The sequence below is a fragment of the Acartia tonsa genome, chromosome 8 (assembly GCF_053477335.1).
Source record: "Acartia tonsa isolate MP-2025a chromosome 8, ASM5347733v1, whole genome shotgun sequence".
NCBI classification, from domain to species: Eukaryota; Metazoa; Arthropoda; class Copepoda; order Calanoida; family Acartiidae; genus Acartia; species Acartia tonsa.
The window spans coordinates 8,895,533-8,923,513 of record NC_137267.1 but is presented as its reverse complement, the minus strand read 5'-3'; the positions used below and the strand labels follow the sequence as shown (position 1 = coordinate 8,923,513).

The window sequence follows — 27,981 nt, the reverse complement described above, 5'->3', positions numbered from 1 at the left end:
ACAAATTTTATATCATATACATTTTAAAATTTTATTCTCTTCAAGCCAATCTGGTTGTTAACAATGAAGAAATCTGGTTGTTAACAATGAAGAAATCGATTAAATGAATGCTCAATAATTTATTATGGGGTAACAAGGATAATTTTATAAATAACCTGCATGACAAAAATAATATTATAACAAGTTCTATCCAACAAAAACAATTATATAAAAATTATATGTAGTAAGGTATGTTTCATGATCATTATTCAGGCGATGGGTCAGTTTGGGATGGTGGAACATTTGTAGAAATTCTTGAAGCTTTCTAAAGAGAGTACTTAATATCAAGCACCCCTCATTAGAGAACTCCATAGAGAGCAGTTTAGAATGGACGAGCGGCGGCAATACCAGCATCTGCCATCTTGGCTCTCTCCTCTGTTTCTTCCAGCTCCTGCTGGGCCTTGCGGTACTTGGCAAGGTTGAGGGCGGCGATCTCCTCAGCCTCCTCAATCTGGGTCTTGTATACCTTGATCTTCTGTTGAAGCTTGCCGGCCAGCTCGGACATGCGGTCCTGGTTCCTCTTGTCCTCCTCTTGGGCAAAGCCAAGCTCCTTCACCTTGCGCTCAGCACGCAGGAAGGCCTTCATGTTTTCAGAAGTGCGGGCCTGCACTGTTCCAAGCTCATTTTCAAGCTCACGGATTCTGTTCTCCAGCTTAGCCATAGCAGCCTTACCACCCTTAAGGGCAAGTGCCTCGGCATCAGCAACTCTTCCCTCAAGTTCAGCCAGTTGGTTTTCAAGAGACCTCTTGGCTCCAGCCTGGGCAGTACAATGATCCTGTTCAGCTCTTAGTTCATCAGCCAGGCGGGCAGCATCAATCATGGCCTTCTTGGACTTCTCCTCAGCATTCTTGGCGGCAGCAAGAACAGAATCAATTTCAGCCTGCATGGTGTGTACAGATCCTTCAAGACTTCTCTTCAAAGCCATCTCCCTGGAGTTGATGGCTCCCATCTCATTGACAGCATTGCGAGAATCATGAATCTCAACATCCAGCTGACGCTTGGATCTGTCAGCAGAGTCAAGAAGAGCACGGGACTCCTCAACCTCACCAGACAGAGCTGCTCCCTTGCGCTCAGCAATGCCAACAGCTTCACGAATCTGGTTGCAGACTCTTGCCTCGTCTTCATAGGCCTGGATGGTTTCCTTAAGCTGCTGCTGATAGCGCTTGATTGACTTCAGACCCTCAGCATTGGCCTTGTTGGCATGATCAAGGCCAATCTCAAGCTCATTGATCTCACCCTCCAACTTCTTCTTGATTCTAAGAGCTTCACCCTTGGCCTTCTGTTCAGTCTCAAGGGAGGCTCCAAGAGATTCCATAGCACGCTGGTGATTCTTACTGAAATAAACAAAAACATTTATATACATATGAATTATTATTATTTTAAAATAAACCACCTATTTTGTTAGTCCTTTATCTGTAATTCAAAGTAGAATGCTGTATGTCTGTCAGTCTCTTAGTCTAAAGCCTGAGCTCTTGGTAACAGCTGAACTGATTGGATTTACTCTTTGTGGAATCTACCTAATAGAGGCTAGGGTCTAAGACACCAGCACTATAATAATATAACAGTTAAAGACAGACATTAGTTTATTAATAGAAACTTGTGACTTAAGTGGTATAGGTAGCATGCCTTCTTACTACAGGGAGGTTTGAGGTTTAGTCTGGACCATGCTGCATCATAATAGAGACATTAAACAGTAAAACAACTTCTAATTCTATGAAAACTAATATTCAATTGGTCCTTAAAAAGGCATAACTCATTGTTATGCCTGATCCCTCAAAGTCAAATAGGTAGTAAAAGAAATAAGTAATATTAAGAAAAGAAAGATAAACAAGCCAAATTTAAATCAGGGATAAATTTATGATTTTTTGCTTTAATTTGGTTCTCATAAAGATCAATGTTTACTACTAATTATGATTCAATTTTCTTATTGGCTTGGTATGATTATTCATTTTGAGGGGCATAGCTACTATCCTTATTTGCGGTGAAATCTCTCTGCAATCCTAAAGTAATGTTGCAATTTTTTAGCAGTATAAACCTTATTATAATGTTGCCTAACATTGGTATATCATTGTTGGTAATTTGTTTTTTATGGATGTTGTCAGCATAATTTAAACCAAATAAACAAGACTAGTGGATATGCCCCTAAAGTCCTTTAGGGAAACTTGAGGAGGGTGGGGGGGGATGTAGTTAAATTTGCTAACCCAATTTTGTATTTCAGATTTAAATAGAAAAAGTAAAAAAAATTTCTAAGGGCCACTTCTTTTGGTACCATCCCCCAAAATAGTTTAACATTCCCAGGACCTATAAAAAGCTACCCTGTAAAGGAGACAGATAGTCATCCTATTACTTTATTATAAGGATGATGGAAATAACTTACCGAGTGTTGTTGAACTCTTCCTCCTTCTCAGCAACTCTTCTATCAATCTCCTGGCGCACCTGGCTGAGCTCAAGCTGAGACCTCAGCACCTTGTTCTCCTCCTGCTCAAGGGCACCTTCAGCCTCCTCTAAAGCAGCCTGCAGCTCCTCCTTCTCTTGCTCTAAACGTCTGCGCTGTTTGTCAAGATCATGGATAGATCTACCACCATCACCCAATTGATCAAGAAGATCCTTGATTTCATCAGCAAGATTCTTGTTTTCACGCTTGACAATATCCAGTTGTTCGACAGCTTCATCTTGAGCAGACTTAAGACGGTACAGTTCAGAGCTGTAGTTACGTCCCTCACCAACTGAGGCCTCAATCTCTGCTGAAACATCAGCAGCCTTTGCTTGCCATTCTCCAAGAACTTTATCAAAGTTCTTTGATCTTTTTTCAGTGATTAGAGCAGCAGCATGAACTCTCTCATACTCCATGCAAACATCATCTAAGTCAGTAGCCAATCTGTTCTTAGACTTTTCAGCATTAGCAATCTTGGTGTTCAAAGCATCTACATTCTCCTCAGCTTCAACAATTCTTGCTTGAAGTTTGCCTCTGGCACACTCTAGCTCTTCAACCTTACCCAAGCCTTCTGTTTCATACCTTGATCTCCATAGTTGGACTTCAGCCTGGGCCTTTGACAGTGCCTTCAAAGCATCAGATTTTCTGAGATGTTCATTTTCCATCTTTTCTCTCAGATTCTCAAGTTCAGTGGACATATTCTTATACTTAGTGAGCAGGGATGATCTATCCTTAGCCTCAGCATCTGCAAGAGATTTGCAATCCTCAAGTTGAGTAGTCAATGAAATCTTCAACTTGTTATTATTGGCAATAGCAGCTTCAATTTCCTCAATTTGCCTGGTCAAGTCTTGATTTTCTACCTGTAGCCTCTTCTTAGTTGACTCAGCTTCATTCAAAGCTCTGGCCATTTCATCCAGTTTGTTGTTGGAGTCAACAATCTGACCCTGCATAAGTTTACCTTGCTTGTCTAGTTCAGCCTTACCCTTGACAGCTTCCTCCAAGCTACCTCTGGCATCAGCCAAATCACGCTCAAGACCTGCTTTATCCTTTTCTGCCTTGACTTTGTTACCATTCAGATTATCAATTTGCTCTCCAAGATCAGACATAGTGTTGTTGTGCTTCATTCTCAGAGCAGCAAGTGTTCCCTCATGAGCAATGTTAAGCTCTTCAAGCTCACCCTTAAGTCTTGCCAGTTCCTGTTCTCTCTTCTTGTTCAGCTCAACTTGGGTAGCAGTATTAGATCCAGCTTCCTCCAGCCTGGAAGAAATATCTTCAATATCTTTCTTCAACATTGACCTTGACTTTTCAGCCTTAGCACGGTTAGAGCGCTCCAGCAGAAGTTCCTCATCAAGTTCTTCAAGTCTTCCTTGCAGCTCCTTAATTTGCTTGGTATATTTAGATCCAAGTGATGCTTCATCTTCAATCTTAGCACTAAGAGCAGAGTATTCTTTCTCTTTTCTTGCATAAGCTCCATTTAGCTCAGCCTTAAGACGTTCCAAATCAGAAACAGCTTCTTGAGTCAGCTTCAAATCTCCTTCTACCTTTCTCTTGGATTTTTCAACATCACCCTTGACCTTCTTCTCTCTTTCAAGAGCATCCTCTGCCTCATCAAGAGCCTGCTCCAGCTTTCCCTTGACTCTTGATAGATGATTGCACTTGTCTTCAGCAGTCTGAATGTCCTCTTCTACCTTCTGGCGAGTGTCACCAATGCTTCTCTTATCCTTGCCAAGCTTAGTTATCATTTCAGCTTGGTGAGCAATCTCATCCTTTAGAGTTCTAATCTGTTCATCCTTGTCAGCTCTATCCTGCTCAGCAGATCCAAGAGTGCTCTCAAGACCATGAATTTCCTCTTCAAGTTGAGTTACAGTAAAGTTTGTCTTTTCCATTTGTGCCTCAAGTGCCTTCTTTTGATCTTGTTCACCCTTGATTCTGGCAAGTACATCAGCTAATGATTTCTGAACATCTGCAGCCATGGCCTCAACACGGTTGGTTTTATCAATAATGTCTTGGACTGCAGATCCTCCAGACTTCAGGGCTAGCTCAAGATCATTCTTTTGAGCAGCAAGGCCATCAGTGACTGCTTGAACCTTCTCTCTATCAGCAATAGCTTTGCCAATGTTGGCCTCAGCAATTGCAATCTTTTCTTCATATTCAGCTTTGTACTTTCCAAACTGAGTACACTTGAGATTTGGCTTGATAGCTTGCCAGATATCCCACCAGAGCCATGTCTTACCAATCATGTAATTTCTCATGGTTCTCTGGCAGCAGTACAAGGCCAGCTTTTGATCTTGCAACTTCTTAAAGGTCATTCTGGAAATCTTACCTCTAGCCATGGACTGAAGCCAAGAAAGGACAAAACCAATTCTGTCCTCTCTCACCTCCTCCATGTAACCTAGAATACCAGCTCTAAAGAATACCTTGGTGTGTCCAAGACGGAACTTTTCAGGATCAAGTTTGATAGCTCCAAGAACAGCTCCAGCTGCGGACTTGTCGCTTTTAGCTTTAGCAACAAGCTTTGCAGCCAAGATATTGTATCTTGCTTTGAATTCAGGGTACAACATCTTGTTTGGGAAACCTTTTCTACAAATAGCAATACCAGCAAGTACACCATTACACTGGTACTGATGCATAACTAGACCAGGCTCAACACCACCAGGCTGCTTATGAGTGTTGGGTACAACACAACGGATAAAGTGAGGCTCAGTTTTGTACAGAGTGGACATCAAATCATCAAGTTGACCCTTGAAGTAAGAAGAGACAGTTTTGCCACCACCCTTCTTCTTTCTGCCACCATCATCCTTGGGAGCTTCAAGAGGCTGTCCAGGATGATCAGCAAAGCAAGCAATGGCCAAAGAATTACCTCCATTCTTAATCATCTCAACAATTGTGTCATTGAGAGGATCCTTGTTCTTTTCTAGCCATCCAGTAAGATTGTAAGAAACAGTTGCAGCATAATGTACAATAGCAAAGTGAGCATCAGGATCAGGTCTTGGGTTGGGCTTGGCAAAGTTAGGGAATTTACCCAACATGTTGTCCATTAGCTTGTTCTTGAAGGTCTCATCAGTGGCTTTAGGGAAAAGAGACTCTTCCTCAAAGATGGCAAGGAAAGCCATGGGCTTCTCAAACATTTCAATGCAAGGGCCAAGATCCATACCAAAGTCAACATTGGCCCAGTCTAGACCTTCCCTTACATATTCCTCCTGCTCAAGTGTAAACATGTGCTGATTGAAAAACTGCTGTAGCTTTTCATTGACATAATTGATACAAATCTGCTCAAAGCCATTGTAGTCAAAGATCTCAAAACCAGCAATATCCAGGACACCAATGTACTGAACTTTCTTCATGGTCTTGTCTAGCAGAGACTCATTACATCTATCAACCACAAGTCTAAAGGTGCGTTCATAGATAGCACGAGCAATACCTGCAACAGAGTTGGAAGCTTGATTACATGTGGAACCCTTCTGCACCCACTCAGTACCGACCTTCAACTTAGGCTTACAGAAATAGGTGATCATCCATTCACAATCAATACCCAGCAGAGCAGCAACCTTAACAGCATTCTTGTCATCCTTGATTTCAGCCTGCTCCTCCTTACCTACAGGAACAAAGTCTTTAGTCATGTTGCCCATGTGCATCATGCATGCAGTGTTCTTGTAGACATCATACTTCTCTTGTTGAGAGAAGTTTAGAATGTCAAAAGCTTCATCAGCAAACTGCATATCCTCCTTGTCATCAATGGAAGGGACAGTTGTCTTTCCCTGGGACACATACCAGTAGTCATAGATATCATTGGACAGGAGGCACTTCTCCTTCAAGTCCTTAACTTGGTCAGACATGATGTTGTAGAAAGCGTGATAACATCTCTCCAGAGGCTGCTGATAAGTAAGACGAGATTTCTCCAGCAAGTAGACAACCATGTCAGCACCAGAAAGCTTACCAGAGGCATTGAAATGGATACGGATAAACTTACCAAATCTGGAGGAGTTGTCATTTCTCACAGTCTTGGCATTGCCCCAGGCCTCAAGAGGAGGGTTGGTCTGGACAATCTTGTCTTCAAGGGAGGCCTCTCCCTCCTTTCTCTTACCAGAGGAGCAGATTGTGGCAAAATAGGCAATAACCTTCTTGGTGTTCTCAGTCTTGCCAGCACCAGATTCACCAGTAATCAGGATAGACTGGTTAATACCAGAATTCATCATACCCTGGTAGGCACCCTCAGCAATGGCAAAAATATGGGGAGGGCATTCATTTCTCCTCTTGCCTACATAAAGTTCCATGGTTCTCAGGGTGTAGATGGGGAACCTCTTGTAGGGGTTGATGGCAATACAGAAAAGACCAGAGTAGGTATAGATCAACTCATTGATATATCTAACAACAGAGTTCCAGAGAACACAGGCATCACCAAGATAGGTCAGATTGGCCATGTCATCAGAGCAATCAAACTTGGGTGGATTGACCTGGCAAACCTGTTCTTCCTTGAACACCTTCTCCTCACCGCCAACATTGACCTTCACCTTCTTGCCATCTCTCTCAACAAGTAGACCCTCAAGGTAGCCACCATCAGACTTGTTGGGGACCCACAGGGACTTCTTGGCATCATAGGGCTTGTTCTTGTTCTTCTCCTTGAGCTCAGGTGACACAAGGAGCCAGGGGGAGGGATCTGGATCAGGACCAGAGGTCTTCTTAATATGACCAGGCATATTTCTTCGTAACTAAATCAAAGAATAAATTAACTCTTTACAAAATTGGCTGGTTACAACCTTTAAAAGAAATGTAGTGCTATCACCCAAATGAAGTCTGGACCCTATAAACCTTTATCATCCCCAAGTTTTTTTTATAAAATGAGGGTTTGGGACATTTGGTAAGGTAAAGTGAGGGAAAAGGAGTGAGTTCTTTCTACATCATCTACACAGGTATGTTAGACTATTAGGTGTAAAGTTTTCAAAGTGATTGTTTTATTAGGGATTTCTTAGATTGATAAAAAAGGGTATGCTGATGTACAAAACGTAGGCAAAATAACAAATAATTATTTCTTGTATTCATTCGAATCCGGTGGATAGGAACCGGTTCTCATCCATACGAAAAAACTATGTCTAGCATCGAATTATATCCAGCTTTCTACGAATATAAAAATGTACAATCATTAGATTAAAACCAGTTTTTTTAGCCCGTGCCTTCGGCACCTCGGGCTAAAAAACTGGTTTTAATCTTATAATTGTACATTCTATATCCGCGGAAAGCCGTTTATAATACATTGTGAGAAATAACTATTATATTGCTACAATATACCCCCTCACTGTTTTTCAAATATTAGCCATCGGGGAGAGGGGGGGGGATTGTGTGCTTCAATTCCAAACAATCTATGCATTCATAGACAAACAAATTTTACATAGATATTGAACAAATAAAATGACATAGAAATGGAAATAAGAGAATAAAAAACTGGTAGTAGAATTATGAAATAAGATATAAGGGAAGGCAAGTACATATTTACTGAAATAAGGTAAATGAAAGATACTTAATTATTTTTACTTTCAATGAACCCCAATCACCTTATAATTACTTATTAACAAACAAGAGCACTTCAGATAGACATATGGACAGAACTTAATGTGTAGCTGGAGAATTCCAGAGAAGCAAAAAAATCCCCCTCTGTTATAAAAAAATTTAAACAAAGGGCTAGGGGGGGGGGGTGTAGTTTTTTTATGTTTATCGGGTACAGGGTAACGGTATAAAGAATCATAATCCCCCACCCCCACCCCCTTTTTAAAAAAATATATGGAACATAACGGGGGGGGGGGTTAATGTTTTTCGGGTACATATAAATAATTTAGTCCCCACTAAAAAAAATACCCTCCCCCCCCCCCCCCCTATAAACCTAATTGGGGAGAAAGCCAAATCTGTCCCGATTTTGTATCACTTTTGAAAAGTGCGATTCCTGTGAAGTCATATAAAAAGGGAAGGGGGGGAAAAATCTCTTCCCTTTTCTCCCATCTCTTTTGAAGAGATTTTCTTCCTCCCTTCCCTTTTTCTTTCCCGAAACGTATATGACGTAACTGGAATCGCACTTTTAAAAGTGATACAAAATCGGGACAGATTGGGCTTTCTCACCTAATTGGGGTGTGTAGAGGTTTCTCAATTTACAAATTTCATAGATCAAGTAGTATTGGAATTTTTCTTAGTCATTATTATAGAAGATTAAAAAAATAAAAGAAACAAAAATTTATTTAGTGACGAAAAAGACTAATCTCACCTGACCTTTCTGCTTGGAGACTGTGTTGAAGTCTGCGCTATCTGTCAATGCTCGTCATATTTATACCCTCTGTAGCTACGGTGCTTAGCCAATAGCAGGGCAGTATTTCAAAAGCAGCCAATCACAGTGGCGATGTACAATCTGACCGCTGAAAGAATTTTGCAAAAATTCTTTGATTTGAAATGTAGAATTTCTTTTAAAAAATTATTTGCAGAAATGTTATGATTATTTTAAATCAAAGATTTCGACTTTAGAACAATCATTTAAATAAAATAATTTTAAATATTCTTGCAAAAAAAAATTTTATATTGCTTCATGATATGTCTTTAAAACATTTTTTTAACCGCCTGGTTTTAAATTCTATGGGGGAAATTGTTTTTCAGGCCAGGAAATCACGAAACCTCTTAAATTTTTAAAAGTCTAAACTAGGCTTCTTTTTAACTATGGATAAGTCTATGGAAAATAAGTAGTATCAATTTTACGATTTATGGTAAATCTTCTGTAAAACGATGCTATACATGATTTTCCAGTATGGCTTCGAAACCGATTAATATAATTATTAATAAAAGGGGTTACAGAGTTTTTTTTTTTTTTGGGGGGGGGGGGGGATTTTGATGAGAGGGAGGGAAAAATCTAATTTTTTTTAAAAAAGGCACCACCAAATTCAATTAGAAGGGGGAGGTGGGTACACCTGACCCTAATCCTTTGGACGTCCCTTGATAATACTAATGATAAAATAACAGGATGTGTGTTTGTCTGTCTGTTTGTCTGTACCGAAGGATCTCGCTAACCGATGAACCGCTCAGGTTCTCCTTAACAGGGTAGCTTTTAATAGGTTTATAACTATTTTGGGGAAGGATACCATCACCCTTCCAAGAGAATTCTCAAAATCAAAATTTTTAAGAAATATTCTTGCTTTTAAGTTCGAGACTTGAACACAACATAAAGAAAATATTCTTCAAATTAGATATTTGAAATAAAAACAAACAATTAAAGTGCCACTAGAGGCCTCTAGGGGCGTAGCCGCTTGTGTATGATAATGTGGTATCCGCCTAGGGTAAATGGCAGACACCAGAGTTCGAATAAAGACTACGGCAGTGTGAACAGACGTGGACACCTTACTATAGAGAAGCTATGCTTCTCTAGCATTCACTAGACAAGAATCAACATCTATTTCAGTTGTCACTTTATTGAAGGTGTGAAGGATACTAAAGTTATATACAACAAACAATAACTACATGGATAGGAATAAATGATCATAACATAAAAGCATTATAATACATATACAATAGTCAGTTTGGGCAATCATGATTCCCCATCCCTGGAAAGGGTGGGGGGGGATTAAGAATACAGTTAACCATAATATAAATACATATGGATTAGGAATAAAGATGGTTAAAGATAAATCATACAGTAAAACATAGATAATTGCAATGGTTAGGTAGATGGCTATCCCTGTCTGGGGCAGGCAGGATAGCCCATGGAGCAGCACAATAGGTAGATAAGCCTAGAGGGGTTGAGTGGTAGGTCTGGGTACTAAAGAGGGAAGGTTTGATGATTACTTGTGACAACAACAGTCTGTGTGGGGGCAGGTTTAGATCCTTTATCCTCAGGGTTGAGGTGGTGCTGATAACTTGGTGGTTGAAGGGGAAGGTTCCGGTGCTTAAGATGGGAGAGGGAGGGTTAACACCCCTCCCTCCATTTGCAGGACAACTGAGGGATAAAATCAGTACCGTTATCTGACATCTTTTCAGGTGGCTTCATAATTGTAGAATAACAGGATTTAACTAGGTGCGTAGCATCACTATAATGTCTTGGTTTCTGCATGGTCCAGAGCTGCCGCATACCACAACTCTCCCCTCGGAAGGCTGGAGGGGTTGTCTGCACCGCCAGACTTCCGACAGTGGTTGCGGCCTTCAGTTTGTTGTCCTTGTGGAATGGGTCCGCCAGGATACCAGTTGCTGGACGGTGGTGGACTCCAGCCCTCCCCAGGTCTAACGGAATCGGCTATATCTGCTGGAGTAGCTGGTCCTGTTGGATCTTCTGGCCGTTGGATGTGTACCTCTGAGGCCACCCTGGCAACCTCCAGGGGTGGCACAGCACCTGAGGGGGCTTGGACCAACAGCCGCCTGGTAGACACCTCTGCAGGTTTCTCCACTGGGCTGGTGGTCTCCATCGTGTTGGTCACCTTGCTGCTGGCAGGCTGGCTACTGGATGCAGGCGCAGTTTCTTCGCCCTCGGGGCTGGTCAGGTTCATTTGGCTTCCAGGGTCTCTGTCAATGCGGGCAGGTGGTGGTTGCCATACTGTAGGAGCGTTGCCTCCTTCAGGCTCATTCTGGACATTGGCAGGGTGGTGCATGGCAGTCCGACCTGCGGGGTAGGGAAAGGTAACAGTCCACCCTTGATGCCGGAGGCTGTCTTGGATCTGCAAGGGTGGCTCCGCTCTAGTTGGCTGGGAGACAGGCCCATCCACGGACACTACTGCTAGTGGACTGGAGGCACAAGGCTCCGGATTTCCTCCCCTAGCCTGAAGGGGTCCAGGCACATTGTCTCCATCTTGGGTAGACATAATTGTTGGGGATCCTCTACTACTATGGTTAGGCTCGGCACTTGGCGCATCTAGTTGTGTTACTCCCCAGGCAGCGGTCAAAGCTTCTTCAGTTTGGCTGGTAATGGCTGATACCCTGGCTCCTGGTTGAGGGAGGTAGACAGCTGGATGCAGTTGAGGGTGAGGGACAGCTGGACTCTCCCTGCTGGCTGGGGGCTCTGGCTGGCTGGGGGTGACGGGTGTCACCCCTTCCTCTGGGGCTGCGGGTTCATTCCGGGGTCCAGGTATCTCGGTGGCGGCGACGGTTGTCGCCCCAGGCACCAGTGTGGGGGCGCTGGATAGCACCCCCCAGTCTTCACAGGGGTCCAGGTCTCTCGGTGGCGGCGACGGTTGTCGCCCCAGGCACCAGCGTGGGGCGCTGGATAGCACCCCCCAGTCTTCACAGGTGGCGGCGACGGTTGTCGCCCCAGACATCAGCTTGGTGGTGCAGGGAAGCACCTCTCGTTCCTTCCAGGTGGCGACGCTGGTTGGCGTCCCATACATCGACTCAGACTCGCTGGCTAGCGCCTCTTGCCTCTCCCACTCGGCGGCCGCCAGGGCCTCCCCGTACACCGTCCCGGTGGCGCTGGGTAGCGCCCCTCGGCTCTTGCTGGGGGTGACAGGGGTTACGGACACCGGTCCCCTGTGGTTGCGGCTGAGGTCCAGGCCAACCCGGTTGGGTTCAGCCGCTCCTCCCAGTACGTTGATCCTGGCCACCATGGTCCCAATCTGAGACACAGACTCCTGGGTAGCCGCGGCCCCAGCGGCGGCAGCTAGTTGGGGTGACGGCTGGGCATCTCCCTCCAGGTGGACCTGGGTGGCAGACTGGTTGCCTGCAGGTTGTTGGGCGGCCTGGTGTTTCTTCATTGCCCGGTCCCAACCGGTTCTACACTTGGCGGCTGTGTGGCCGTTGAAGCGGCAGCGCCCCTTCGTCCAGCTGGGTCCCATCAGGCCGGCTTCCCCAGGGTGTATCAACCTGCCAGGTCTCTCCTCCTCCAGTTGGGGCACCAGCTGACAAACAGGGTCTCCCCTACTAGGGGTCAGGCGGTGCTGGGCTGCTTGTGGTGGCTCCTTGGTTACATTCAGCCTCCTCCCCATACACACAGGTTCCTTCCATCCAACAGCGGCTCTCCTCCCCTGGGTGGCGAGGCCAGCCTCGGCCTTAGCTTCTGCAGGTGCTTCTCCACATGAGGGATCCTGCCTCTGGGTATGCCAGGTGGTTGGTAGCAAAGGCCGTTGATGGTGCCAGTCGGAAAGGGGGCTATGATCTCTGGGGGGTACCTGTGGCCAGTGTGTGGACAGGTACCCACAGGTGGACCAGCAAGGCCCAGAAGATGCCATACTGATGGTATCCTGAACTGTATTCCGGACTGTCAGCAGACTGTTGGTAGCCACCTGAGTTGGGCCAGAGTTGCCAGCTAGTATTGCGTCCCTGCCAGGCTCCGTCAGCTGCTGGTGGGGAGCCCCTGCGGTGGTTCTGGTCTTGGCAAGGGGTGGCCTTCTTATTGACTTTCCTAGTTGGAGCTCTGCATCCTGGTGGGCCTCCATCTTCAGCAGCATGGGGGAACTTGGCTGGGACATGTGCAGTGGTTCAACAGAGTAGCGGCATCTGGTCTTGGAGTGTGGGGGAACAGCCTCACTGCTGCTGGTCAACCCTGCTCCCTCCGTGCTGGGTAAAGTCTTCCACTGCAGCAGGTCACCAGTCCCCATCCTTAGGCCGGTCCCCAGTCGTTCCATGCCTGGGGGCTCCCAGGGAGGCTTGGGTGGCGGCTCCCCCACCCCCAGGTACGCGTCGGGCATCTGGGTGAAGAGCCTATTCCCCTGGGACAGCTCCCCATCCTTCAGATTGGTGAGGCCAGTGCCAGGGAGGACCTTTCCACCCCAGAAACAGGTGGTACTGGCCCTAGGGCTGGGCCCCTTTGAAATCTCAGTTCTGGGAGTAGTGTCCATCTTGGGGCTGGCCACTAAGTCTCTGAAGCTTGTCACCTTCTCATTAGGCTCAGTTGCATCGTTCAACACCCCCAGGAGGACACCTACAGGTTCAGCAACCCCCAGTCCAGTATTGCTATTTCTCGTACGTTGAGCACCAACTGAACAGGAGCTGTGCAGCGGACATTCAGTCGTCCTTCCAGACAAGGGCATCTCAGGGACCAGGGGTCTGTGACCTGGCATGTGTTTGATGTTCACTGTACTCAACACAGTAGGCCAAAGTAATAACAGAAGCAGTATCTTGTAGATATAGGAGCAGAGTAGAGTAGCCGCACCGCAAGGAGGTTCGAGCCGGCTCACCCCTAGTATAAATATTATAGCTGTGTAATTAGGGTGGTAGTCCATGTAGCCGTAGGCTCGGTCCTCCTGGCTCAAGAGTTTCTGTGGCTGGCGCGCCCCCATGATAAGTAGTAGGGGGTTGGTTTGTTGGTGCCAGCGTCTCGTTTAACTGTTGAGCCTGAGTTGTTCTCCTTTCCAGTATAGCTCTTGATTTCTGTGGTAACCAGCGGATCTTAGCTTAAAGGTAACAGGGAATATGTTAGGTATCACAGATGTCTCTAGGAGCGTATCCGCTAGTGGATATATGGATAGGTAGGTTACCTATATATATACATGGCTACACGCCCATATATATATATATACGTGTATAGGAATATCCCCAGAGCTAGCTAGCTTTTCCTCCTTGCTTCAAAAAAAATCACGCTTCCTCTGTATATAGTTCACAACTATGAAGGTCGATGGTCCAGGTACACACCACCACTGCCCAGTGTGGGGCAGCAAGTCAGGCTATGTCCACAGGGTGGGCGTACTTTTGTTCAGTTACCATATCAGTTTCCAGTGTTGTTTGGTGAGGTTAGTATTCACTTACTTGTACCCATGATACAAAAAAACAACCTCATTTATCACTTGGGTATTTATATATACATATATTTGTTTCACTAACCATTCAGCTTTGAAGTAGGGTTGGCAGGCTAGGAAGATGTTGAGGGTCTGAGCGGGTTTAAGGAACTGGTTTAGTTTTCCTTATCACACTGTAGACAGGGAGGGAGGAGCTTACAAGTTTTTCTCCTAAAAAAATATCTCTGATGTATGCTATAGAATGGCCCCTCTCCTGTGTGGGTGTGTGTGTGTGAAATCTCCTGTCCTTGCAACGCGCGTCCGCACCGTCAAATCCGCGCAAACGGGGAAAACGCGCTCTCACCCCTCAACTCGCTCTCTCATTGGTCTGCTTCGTCCGTTGGATTTATGATATTTTCCGCACTCTGTTGCGCTACCCGTGAATGGCGCTCTGTGTGTCCGATCGCTAGCCCCACACTACAGACGGACTTAGTCTTGTGTGGGTAGGAAGGGGGAAGCGCGTGAGGGGACGGGGGTAACTCCGTCCGTTTCCCCTGTGAGGGAGGGAGGTAACTGGGTGCTGGTATAATAGTGCCTTTTCTTCTTAATCCTAGGTTTATCTATTATATCACCCTGATTGTATTTGCCTTCAATGGAGAGGGGCTTCTCCCCTTCCCTTGGAATAAGGGGTGTATTGTTATTGTGCTGTGGGCTTGAGATGTTTTGATTGTATATCAGGATCTTTATTATATTACATCTAGATTCTATTTTTGTCCTTATCACAATTGCATAACAGACTTGTTTACCAACTCTGTTCTATTTTTAGCTGTTATCACAATACACAATAATCCAAGCCTGTTCTATTCTTAGATTTATCACAACACAACAATTTGTTTGCCAAGCTTTGCTCATAAATCTATTGTTTGGCCATCACATCAGGGTGGTAATCCCTGCAATGTAACATAATATCTGTTTTTCTAGATGGGTGGCTGCGTTGTAGCTTCTCAGGATACTTGGAGTTGACGTAGTTTTTCTCTGTTCTGGTGCACTACACTCGTATGTTGGCTCGCAGCTTGCAGCTATGTGGCGTGTTTCAGCCTATCGGCGGCAGGGAATGTCCCGTCCTGCTAGCGCCGCTTGCAGCTATGTGGCGTGTTTCAGCCTATCGGCGGCAGGGAATGTCCCGTCCTGCTAGCGCCGCTTATCCAAATCCAGCTGATGGCGGCAGGGAATGTCCCGTCCTGCTAGCGCCACTGGTTCGGATCCTGCTATCTCTTGCAGTAAAATTGGCCTATTTCCAGCCGTTTACACTTATTTGGCTTGTTTCAGCCGGTCCGCAGGCCTGTTTCAGCCCTTTTGGCGCTCAATTCTCCGTTAGATATCAGCGCTGCTCGCGGTTATTCGTCAAATTTCGCTGTCTCGCTTCCACAACTGCCGGATGCAGAGTTAAACTTTGCTGTCCAGGGTGGGTAATTCAGGTTGCTTGCGTCAGTTTTGCCAGATTCACTGCTGGGAGTACCTTAGCCTCAGATACGCGTCTGCTCTACACTTGTGGTTCGCCGTAATCTCACACAGCTGTCGCCAAAGTTGTGGTATCCGCCTAGGGTAAATGGCAGACACCAGAGTTCGAATAAAGACTACGGCAGTGTGAACAGACGTGGACACCTTACTATAGAGAAGCTATGCTTCTCTAGCATTCACTAGACAAGAATCAACATCTATTTCAGTTGTCACTTTATTGAAGGTGTGAAGGATACTAAAGTTATATACAACAAACAATAACTACATGGATAGGAATAAATGATCATAACATAAAAGCATTATAATACATATACAATAGTCAGTTTGGGCAATCATGATTCCCCATCCCTGGAAAGGGTGGGGGGGGATTAAGAATACAGTTAACCATAATATAAATACATATGGATTAGGAATAAAGATGGTTAAAGATAAATCATACAGTAAAACATAGATAATTGCAATGGTTAGGTAGATGGCTATCCCTGTCTGGGGCAGGCAGGATAGCCCATGGAGCAGCACAATAGGTAGATAAGCCTAGAGGGGTTGAGTGGTAGGTCTGGGTACTAAAGAGGGAAGGTTTGATGATTACTTGTGACAACAACAGTCTGTGTGGGGGCAGGTTTAGATCCTTTATCCTCAGGGTTGAGGTGGTGCTGATAACTTGGTGGTTGAAGGGGAAGGTTCCGGTGCTTAAGATGGGAGAGGGAGGGTTAACACCCCTCCCTCCATTTGCAGGACAACTGAGGGATAAAATCAGTACCGTTATCTGACATCTTTTCAGGTGGCTTCATAATTGTAGAATAACAGGATTTAACTAGGTGCGTAGCATCACTATAATGTCTTGGTTTCTGCATGGTCCAGAGCTGCCGCATACCACAATAAACCAGAAATCTTCAAAATACAGACAATATCTATATAAATGCTTCGCTGTAATAAATCATAATAAAATATTGACATAATTCATAAGGTATGAAATTAAATTTTTATGAAATCTGTAAATCATTTATCAACAAGGATGACATAACAGCAAAGCTCTAAAAGTTTAAAAGGAAGGACAAACGAACAATAACTTTTGTAGAGTGTCAGAACTTAATAAGCAGAACATTAATTTGTATGTATAAACAAAATTGTATTTAAATTTCTTGCAAAATTTGGATTTACGAAATACATTTCATTTTTAGGAATCAACTATAGAGATGCTTCGCTCATAGTATTGTACATTTTTATCCTAGGAAACATGATTCTAAATATCAGATGATTAGGATAATTATATAATACAAATGTTTTACATGGTCGTACGGATTTTTTGGAAAAAATTATAGAGTTGTAACGCTCTCAAAATCGTATAAAATAATAAATATGTATGCATAAGTATGAAATTGATAGGATAATTATATCATGTCTAAATTAATAAAACTTTATTTGTGCTACAGCACAGTGTGCTTTGGAGAGAAAATCAAAATTTTCAGTATTTGCAAATTCAATTCTTTACATATCTTTATTTCAATTCAATTCTGTTCAAACAAAACAGCGCAATTTTTAACACTAAAATAGTTCAGAGGCTAGTCCCCTAGGTATTACAATTTAGTTTTTTTATTTGTAGGCTGAAAAGCTTTAAAGATATTTATTGACTCCTGATTGGTTTGTTCATTAAGCTGAGTGTCCAAACGTTTCAACCAAATTGTAATCTACAGAAGGGGTAATTTTGTGAATTATCATTGGGAATAGGTCTTTATTCAATTTGTGGAGTGTGTTTCAACCCTCTTATTGTCTACAGGACCAGTAGATATATTCTCTGAAGAGTAGAATCCAATCGGTTCAGCAGTTACCGAGATCTTAAGAGACGGACGGACAGACATCAAACTACTTTATATTATAGGTAAAAAAATATGCTAATTATTAGACTTAGTTGTAATGAGAAAATACTAACATTTACGTCTTTACGTGTTATGCATCAATTCGTCTGTCCTCGATCAAAAAAATTCCAATCCCTTCAAAATTCCCCCCACCCCTACCCCAACCTCTTGTTTTGTGTGCATTTTAGATCGTTTCTAGACAATCTAAGTGGCGTAGCTACTTTATAACTATGGTTGTTCTGGATACTTTTTTGCCGGATATCCGGCATTAGAAACCAGCCGAATGTCCGCTATTTGGCTGTATTTAAAATGGCCCGATGTCTAGCAAATTACCGGATATCCGGCATTATAAATCAGCCGGATAGTTTCAATATCCGGATATTGAAAATGGCCGGATATCCGGCTGGATATAACGTAATTTTTTCAGTGATGCTTATATGTATTGGAGTTTAATAAGCTATTTTTCCAACCTTTACCGAATTCCCCTAGAGGCCAGAGTGCTTTCAAAAGTGCTTCTGTATTATAGTTTACAGGAAAATAGCATAAAACCATACCTACCCAGCCATTTTATAAAAATAAAATAGCCTAAAACCATCCCAAAACCAATATGTAGCTACACGGTAAAGGAGGACTATATCGGTTCAGCGGTTAGCGAGATCCTTCGCTACAGACAAAAAAGCTTAAATTACTTTGTATATTAGGATTTCATTTTAATGTAACATATTGCTGTGCATTCTTCACAGATTTCATCCTTGTTTTCTTTCTCATTTTAATCCGTGATTTTTAGATAGCATTGTCTTAATTGTGTCATTTAATTCATTTTCATAATAGACGCAGAGAAAGGAGGACTAAGGAGGTTTTCCCTAAACGCAAATTTTGCTTCGCCCCTAATCAGAGATGGATTGGGGATAGCCTTAATTTTTATTATGGTTGGGCCGGATTTCCGGTTCGGCCGGATATTGATTTTTAATGACGGATATCCGGAAATCCGGCCAGATATTTCCGTAATTTGCCGGATATCGAACGTTGGTCAGGTGTCCGGCCGGAACCGGATATCCGGCATTAGAAATCAGCCGGATATCCGTCATCCGGCCAAGAAAAGTTTCCGACCCAACCCAATTTCTTATAATTAAATTCTTGGGGGGGGGGAGGCAGGGGGAATTGGGTAATATTGTTTTCTCAAAGGGTGGCCACTCAAAATTTTCCCTGTCAAAACGTTATGTATGTAGTTATAAAATCGAAAGTATATTGACACAACCATCTTTTTACATGATTATATCTTTTTTTACATCTATATGTCTGATATGAAAAATAGCCTAAAATACTTAGCCTTTAAAAAGGTTTATTTCGTGAGCATAATGATTTTTTCTGGGTTTTTTTTTACTCTATTTTACTCCCCCTTAATTTAGTGCCCTAGGAAAAAGGGGATAGATGTCACCGCTTTTGGCCTACCTATTCTATTGACGTCATAATAGAGGGAAAGAGAACGGGAAGGGGAAAAGAAACCGCCTAGAAAAGAGGTAGGGTACAGGGTATTTCCTAATGTCAATAGGATAAGTAGGCCAAAAGCAAAGGCATCTATCCCCATTTTGCTAGGGCACTCTAGACAGCTAGCTACGCTTCTCGTAACCCCCTTCCCCCTCCAAAAAAAAATCAAATATTATTACTCCGGGCTAACACAACTAATCATAATCTTAAATTTTTTTATTTTGATATTCGCGGACAGTTGTCTATAAAACGATGCGATAAAGTTCTATTACCGGTCAAATTTTTTGTGTCTAAAACGCTATCGTAAATGTAAGTATGTCAATGGCATGAACATTTTAAAAATCACATGTCAGAAGCGAACAGGATTTAACAAGTAAAGTAAAATCTTTATATAGAAGTAACAAAATGTGTTTGTCTGTCTATTTGTCTGTCCCTAAAGATATCATAAGCAAACAGCTAGGCCGATATGACTATCATTTACAAGAAGGTTTCTTAGACAGCTAAAAGTATAAGACTTGAAAAGTAATAATATTTTTTGTCTGAAGATTCAGATTTCATTAACTACTGAACCGATTGGGTTCTCTATTTTAAGTAAGCTTCAAATATGTTCTGTGATGGTTTTAGGCTATTTCTCTGCCACTTTGAGAATAAAACCCTAGATGATTGGGGCGCATTTGCTAGATTTGATGAATGCATTACTTTGTAAAAATTGTGTTAATAGATATGTAATCTATTGCTAAGCTGCTCGAATAGATATATAATAATGGATATATTATCACTTGGATTTTACACCAGATTTTCATATTTTATAACAAAATTAACTCTGTAGCGGGCTAAAATAATGATCTACCCTCCACCCCTACTTTAAAACTACCATAGAACCATATTTTATTAAAAGTCGTATTCCACGTTAAAACAAAACAAAAAATCTTTATTTAAGCATTTTATAAGCAATATAAGTGTCTCAAAAACCAGCCATGCGACGTCTTAAAAATAAGGGAGATGTGAGGAAAATTGGGAAAGAAAACTCCTAAAAAGGAGATGGATAATATAATCCCTCATTCTTATGACGTCACATGGCTGATTTTTGAGACATTTTGTCTAAATACCCTAGCATTTAATTAAACTTAGGCATCTATATATAATTCTAATACACATACATACTAAAAATGTAAAATTTTTATTGTAAAAATCACCAAACTTATTTTTCTTGAATGAAAGTTTGATTTCACAAATTCTCGTAGTGAAAAAATTAACAGTTACTTAAAATTTCACTTTAGTTTGCAGTTAGATTTGGAACATAAAAAATATAAAAAATGGATAAAATTGTTTCAATAAATAATAGTTATTCTAGTGTTATTCCTATGAATTATTCTGGTAATAATTTTAGTTTTTATTAAAAAGCGAAGCTTTTCTATAATTAGGGTCGGTCCGTCCGTCCGAGACAGATAGCTTTTTTTCGTTAATTTAGGCATGTTAGAATTGTCCTATCGATTTCAAACTTTGCAAGGTGATTCCTGTAATAGTTAGGTACGATTTGAAAAGGTAGCAACTCTATATTCGTTACCAGAAAGTCCGTTGGTTTGTTTTAAACATGTTGACTTTCAACTTTTTTAACATCAAATTTTTATGTGATTAAATTATCCTATTGGTCTGATTTTTGTAATATTGATTTCTAGGAAAACAAAGTACATTATTTTGAGCGAAGCATCTCTATAATCAAATCTTAAAAATATGTCCTTAAACAATATAATGTATTTAAGCAGTTTTTGAACAGATTTGCTTATATTTTTGTTTCGTTCGACTTTTATACAAATTTATATTCTACCGTTTCAGTGCTTCGCTTTTATGGATGTTGTCATCCTTGTACATACAATTTTTAGTAGTTCTTCTTAACTTTAGTTAAAGAGGAACCCTACCTATATCGTCCAAGGAATCAAAAAGACAATATTCAAGCAAATAGGATAATTATAGTCATTTCTATCATAGAAATTCTATGTTTATAACTTTATATAGAACATAGAGACTTCATTGTAGAGTTGCCATGCTTTCTAAATTATACCTAACTGTCACAGGAATCATCATGTCTAGTTTAAATATATAAGAAAATATTCTAGTTTAAAAAGCGAAGATTTCTATAGTTAGGGTTCGTCAGTATGTCCGTAACAGTTAGCTCTTTTCGTTAATTTAGGCATGTTAGAATTGTCCTAGGTACGAGTTTAAAAGCGAAGCAACTCTATAATCGTTACCAGCAAGTCCGTTGGGCCATTTAAATCAAATTTTTACGTGATAAAATTATCCGATTGGTCTGATTTTTGAAATATTGATTCCTAGGATAACAAAGTACATTATTCTTAGCGAAGCATCTCTATAATCAAATCTTAAAAATATGTCCTTATCATAATATCATGTATTTAAGCAGTTTTAACAGATTTACTTACAATTTTGTTTCATTCGACTTTTATACAAATTTATATTCTGATTATTCAGTTCTGACACTCTACAATAATAATAGGTATCCGTTATACATATGATAAAAAAACCACGACACACAGCGCATCCTCTCGTCGTCGGGTTCCAATCTCGGCCCGATTCTGTGTCATAACTAAAGACGTTAGAAATTGTTCCTACTGCTGCTATGTCAGGTGCGCGGCATAAATAGTTAGAGTAGGGGATATGCCTTGGCCTAAAACAGGTGCAGCTAATTACATTAAAGACCCCTCAGACAAAGGTCGTGCAATTAAAGAGTTGGTTGTCTGATGGGTGTAACTTAACCTAATACCTCGGATGTTTGGACGGAAAAGGAGAGATTTGTGTCCCCTGGGTTGTTAGAGTGACATGGACGGACAGCTACCTCGCACGTACGAGGTAAGTTAAATACAGAAAAGAATCGCTGTAAGAAATTATTTTTAAGAAATTATAATTTTAGACCCTTTAGAGATAACTATAGAAGATTTGAAATCTGTTGGTCTAGCAAGAGACTACTCTGATGGTAGGTTTAACATGTTTAGCAGTGAAGCTACTCTATATCTATTTGAAATCTGTTGGTCTAGCAAGAGACTACTCTGATGGTAGGTTTAACATGTTTAGCAACGAAGCTACTCTACAATTTTATCTTGTTTGTTTAGAGTCTGCGCCCCTAGCATCTAGAGGCTCTATATTTGAAGAAGGGCAGAAAAATAGCTTAAAACCATACCCAAGCTTATTTATAAAAATAAAATAGCATAAAACAATCTCAGGGCCTATACGAAGCTTCTCTCTAATGGAGAACCATATTGGTTCAGTGGTGAGCAAGATCCTTCGCTTAGTATTTTATATTATAGGATTGTGTGTGTATGTGTGTTTGGTGCTTTTATAATACTTTTGTTGACCAAACCCTGCGGGGCCACGCAGTACCTAAAGTATTAAACAATATAACTGACCTAAAGTACTCAACAAACAATTAAAATATTTTTAAATCTATTTTAGAAATAAGGTTGGGGGGGGGGGGTCTTTGCTCAAGATAACACTTTGAGGGAAAATCCATTTTAAACTATTCGTTTCCAACTCTTTTACCTTTTTGTGCGTGATGAGTCATGAAAATGAACTAAAAATTATACTGCAACCCAAAGTTTCAGTTAGAAGAATAGATTTAATTTTGATTGGATTGAACAAAGTATTCAAACTTTACTACAAATAAATCTAATTTACAATACATAAGGGCTATTATTACAATGGGTAGTACATTAATTTTAGGGTTGGGCCGGATATCTGGCCATTTTTAATATCCGACCGGATATCCGGCTGATTTCTAATGACGAATATCCAGTTATCCGGCTGGATATCGAACGTTTGCCAGATTTTTGGACGGATACCGGTTATTTGGCATTAGAAATCAGCTGGATATCCGGTGTCCGGCCAAAAAAGTATCCGGCCAAACCTTAATTAATTTTTCCTTTATTTTTCTATCCCAGGTTACTTCGAAATACAAATCATAAATCAAGGTCAGCTGGATTTTAGTTGCCGATTGTGTACACAGTTTCCTCGGTGTTTCCTCATCCTATCTCAATATTTATCTAAGTTTAAAGTTTTCTTTAGCTAGTACTAAATATTGAGATGAGGAAACACCGAGGAAACTGTGTACACAATCGGTAACCCAAATTCAACAGACCTTAATCAATTATGTTTTTGTAGTGCAGCTACTCTTTTATTAAATTCGTCTGTTCCGTCAGTAATTTATTGACGTATGTTGAAATTTAGGTCGCTTAAGTGCTTTTTAAAATGTTCAATTTATTTATCATTTCGTGAATGTTACACCAGATTATCATGTTTTCTATAAAAGTAAAACTTGTAGCTGGCTAAAAAAAGAATCCTTTACCTGTTTCACCCCATCCCCTCCCCTCCTGCTGGATGAACGAACGACCAATAAGTGGTTTCCATGTTAGCAAAAATTGACGACAATTTTCCCCATGTAATAATATTCACGCATATTTTATTTCCAATAAAATTTCCATTTTTAAAAACAAAGCTTTTCTATAATTAGGATCGGTCATAATCAAATCAGATTTATCTGATTCCTATTACAACAAGGTATAATGTTATAAGCGATGCATCTCTATAATCAAGTCTTAGAAATGTAAGTATACCCTTAAACAGTATGCAACAAGTGTACTTACAATGTTGTTCAGACTTATTCAGTACTGACACTCTACAAGTGTTAACGTTAGTTTGTCCTACCATTTCAGAGCTTTGCTTTTATGGATGTTGCCATCCTTGTTCAATTTTCTTCTCTCTTGTACCACTGATTTATTTTATGGCATTGCTGCTATACTTGAAATGTCCTTGACACTATATGATTGGATTTATTAATACTTGGATGTTCATTACCAGATTTTCATGTACTCTAATAAAGTGAAACGATACTACTGGATGAACGAACTGACCAACTACGTTTCTTGTTAGCAACCTAAATAGACAAAAAAAATATCTCCTGTCATAATATCTACGTAAATATTATATCCATTAATACTATAAGTACTTTAGGTATACCTATTAATTGAATTTGGTCAACTGAATTTGAGTTGACGATTGTGTACATAGCTTCCTCGGTGTTTCCTCATATAAACGATTTATTATACATTCAAAAACTAATTTTTTTTTAAGTTTGAAGCTTTTTTAGCTAGTAGTAAATATTGAGACAGGATGAGGAAACACTGAGGAAACTGAGTACACAATTGGAAACTCAAATTTAGCTGACCTTGAATTTATATAGAAAGAACGTGTCCTAACTTTTGTGATTTTGTTTTAACCCATTCATGACGAGCTCCCACAGTTCAAAGTTTTAATTTAACGAAGTTCAACAAAATAGATTTTGCGTTTTAAAATCAACTTAATTTTAAAAAAATAAATTACTTCAAAAATAAGAGGTCTACAAAAAATCGATTGCATATCTAAATTGTATAGATCATTTTACATCAACTACTTACAAAAAGCACCAACCAGCTATTTTTTTTAATCAAAAAGTTAGGACACGTTCTTTATAATTAATTAATAAGTAATATGAAATATATAGTTAGCTTGAATAAATATTTGCATTCTCATTAATTTAATTATACAATTTTTTCAATATTAACAAGGATGACAACATCCTTAAAAGCTGCTTCGCTTATACTAGCGGTTGCGCCCTAAGCATGTAGAGGTCCTATATTTGAAGCGATATGGAAGGACATAAAAAAGCCTAAAGCCATACCCATACTTAAAAATAAAAATAGCATAAAACCATTTAAAGCTTCACTGTAAAGGAGATCCATATCAGTTCAGCGGTTTACGAGATCCTGCGCTACAGACAAAAAATGCTTACTACTTTAAATGATAGGATGTATAGGGTTGCTTCGCTTTGTAAATTATACCCAACTATAACAGAAATCTTCATGTAAAGTTTGAAATCATCTGAACTATTTTATATGTTCATATGATCTCATTCTTTTAACGCCACTCTAGTATTGAAAATTTTTTAATTGTCTTTTTTTGATTTATTAAATACTAGCGGCTTTGCCCCTAGCCTCTAGGGGCTTTGCCCTAAGAGGTAATCAAAATAGAAATTAAAGCAAAATTCGTAAAAGGACCAAGGAAATCTTTTACAAAAAAAAATATAAAAAAAATTATAAATTAAACAAATTAAAAAAATTAAACAAAAAAAAATTGAAAATTAAAAAAAAATTTAAAATAAAAAAAAATAAAAAATTTAAAAAAAAAATTTTAAAAAAAATTAAGAAAAAAAAATTTAAGAAAAAAAAAAGGAAAAAAAAAGTAAATAAAAAAAAAGGAAAACAAAATGATAAGGGGGGGATTTCTTTTGTTTTTTGGGGGGTTAGGGGTGTCCCACCCCCCAAGAAAATAGCTTAAAACCACCACAGGACCAATAGGTATATACCCTCAAGAGTAGAATCCGATCGGTTCAGTGGTTACCGAGATCTTAAGCTTCAGACGGACGGACGGACAGACAGACAGACATCGTACTACTTTGTATTATTGATGTAAAAATAATTTTAATTCTGATTATACTTGGTCTATGTAATATTTCAATTGTAACTGGATAAAGTGTCTCAATAATAGCCATGTGACGTCATAAAAATGAGTTATTATCTATCTCTTTTTCTAGGTGTTTTCTTTCCCACTTCTCATCTCATCTCCCAAATTTTTATGACGTCACATGACTGATTTTTGATACACTGTCCAGTTACTTTCAATTGAAATATGTATACCACTACAGTGGCTACGCCCCTAGAGTCCTATAGATGCATTTAGGTGAAGGGGGTAAAAATTAAGGAGGGATTTTCTTCAATGGACGATTTCTTTTGGAGGGTGGAGGTACCATCCCACAAAATAGTTAGAAACCTTCTTTGAAAATATAAGAAACTTCACTGTAAAGGAGAATAATGAAGCTCTATATAGTGCCTATATTGATATGATACTTCGGTCAAAAGTTTTTTAATATGTCCCCATTTTTCGAAAACCTTAAGATCTTAAGCAACAGACAGACACACATCCTATTACTATTTTCAGGATGTTTTTCTATATCTTCGTTCACCTCCTTCTCAATGATAACTCTGAACCTGATTGTCAATGTACTCACCAACCTCAACAGCGATCTCAACAGGAACACAAACTTATTCTATTTTCAGTAGCTATTCTGGAGGCCATTAGCACTAGGGTTGGGCCGGATATCCGGTTAGGCCGGATACCGGATATTAAAACTATCCAGATGGCGGATATTCTGCTGATTTATAATGCCGGGTATCCGGTTATCCGTTCGTATATCCGGCCGGATAACCGGATATCCGAAAATATAAATCGGCCAAAAAAGTATCCGGCTCAACCATAATTAGCATCACATAAGAGTAAAACGATAGAGGGGTAAGGGGTTTGATAACTGTATGCCCCCCCTACCCATTGTTCCAGTGCCGACTTTCAATTGGGTCTTTGAATAACAACATAGCAAAGTCTCTACAAAAGTGCAGAAAGCAATTTGCTAGCATACGAAAAAGGTCCCCAACATTGGATTCAGGTAGTTGTCTGGGTTATAAATCTATATGTTTTCTTTTCAATTTATGTTAACATATCTCAAAAAAAATAGAGAGAGATAGAGGGACAAAAATTACACTAATTGGTTTTGATTTTTTACAGTGTACCTGAAAGACGGACGGACGTACAGGCTCGTGCAAATTATAGAAAATGATAGTTTGTGTTATTGATAGTAATGATAACAACAACAATAACAATAATAATAACAATGATAACATGAATATGAACATGAACCTTGGCAGACAACTCACCTCTAGGCGAGTCATGGATATAATAATTTTATCAAAGGGAGCAGTTGCTTGCGCAATATTGCGTAAAATTGTGAGTAATCTTCCGATCAAAAGCGATTATTAAGTCTAACTGAAGACGAAAAAAGTCCTTCAGCATATTACGTCATAAAAACGAGGGATTATCCATCTATTGTTTAGGGGTTTTCTTTCGCACTCCTCCTCTCATCCTCCCATCTCTCATTTTATGACGTCAGAATTTTTTGGGGGGCGACTTTCTTTGTGTTCACAATTTTACGCAATATTGCACAAGCTACTTTGCCCTTAATTTCAAAGAAGTAAAATCTACAATATATGTGGTTATGTTCTTGCTGTCTATAGTGCCCTAGCAAAATGGGGATAGAGGTCACCGCGTTTGGCTTATATGTTCTATTGACGACATAGTAGAGGGAAAGAGAAAGGGAAGGGGGAAAGACACCCCCTAGAAAAGAGTATGGGTTTGGGGTATTTTTATGACGTCAATAGAATAGGCACGTCAAAAGTGGTCACATCCTATCCCTTTTTTGCGTGGGAGCTATAGATACAGCTACGGTTAAGTTAAACTTAAAAGTTTTTAAGATTTTATAAACAAAAACATTAAATAATATGAACTGCTCTGTTTATTTTTCTTTGATCAAATAGAAGTTTTAAAGATATGTATTTTTATTTAGTATTTATCTACATATGATTTATTATAATATCCATCAAATAAAGGGGTTTTGCGGAATTTGTGAATTCAATTTTCAACTTTGAAGAAAAAGGACAGGTAACCAAAATAGGGTTGGGCCGGATATCTGGCCAACGTTCGATATCCGGCAAATTACCGAATATCTGTCCAGATAACCAGATATCCGGCATTATAAATAAGGCGTATATCCGGTATCCGGATAGTTTCAATATCCGTCATCCGGCCGGACATTGGAAATGGCCGGATATCCGGCTAAACCGGATAACCGGCCCAACCCTAAACCAAACTAGGCCGCTACGGCTGTACCGTGTAAAGACGACCTACACAAATATATGAATCGATATGTCATTACTTGGATGTCTTACTAGAATTTCATGTACTCTAATAAAGTACTCCCAGCTGGCTAAAATAACGAGATACCCCTCCTACAGGATAGATTAACTGACTAATTAATGAAGTCCAT

The 27,981-nt window shown here is 40.3% G+C and overlaps 2 protein-coding genes across 3 annotated transcripts; one reads left to right on the top strand and one right to left on the bottom strand.

Annotated features, from left to right (window-relative positions):
- Nucleotides 1-104: 104 nt before the first annotated feature.
- On the bottom strand, nucleotides 105-8,850 carry LOC145325936 (myosin-4-like). Of its 2 annotated transcripts, none has more exons than XM_080168957.1 (3): nucleotides 8,724-8,850; nucleotides 2,417-7,182; nucleotides 105-1,373 (listed from the first exon to the last, which is right to left on the bottom strand). In XM_080168957.1, the coding sequence occupies exons 2-3, from the start codon at nucleotides 7,168-7,170 to the stop codon at nucleotides 362-364; spliced, it is 5,766 nt and encodes a 1,921-aa protein (XP_080025083.1). In that variant the 5' UTR covers nucleotides 7,171-7,182; nucleotides 8,724-8,850; the 3' UTR covers nucleotides 105-361. The 2 variants fall into 2 exon arrangements, with proteins under 2 accessions (XP_080025083.1, XP_080025084.1); XM_080168958.1 differs by having other exon boundaries at nucleotides 8,729-8,753.
- An 11,439-nt stretch (nucleotides 8,851-20,289) lies between these two features.
- LOC145325662 (uncharacterized) lies at nucleotides 20,290-26,918 on the top strand. Its single transcript, XM_080168617.1, has 4 exons — nucleotides 20,290-20,378; nucleotides 21,931-21,993; nucleotides 26,046-26,139; nucleotides 26,738-26,918. Exons 1-4 carry the CDS (start codon nucleotides 20,318-20,320, stop codon nucleotides 26,916-26,918), a joined length of 399 nt encoding a protein of 132 aa, XP_080024743.1. The 5' UTR covers nucleotides 20,290-20,317.
- Nucleotides 26,919-27,981: the final 1,063 nt, after the last annotated feature.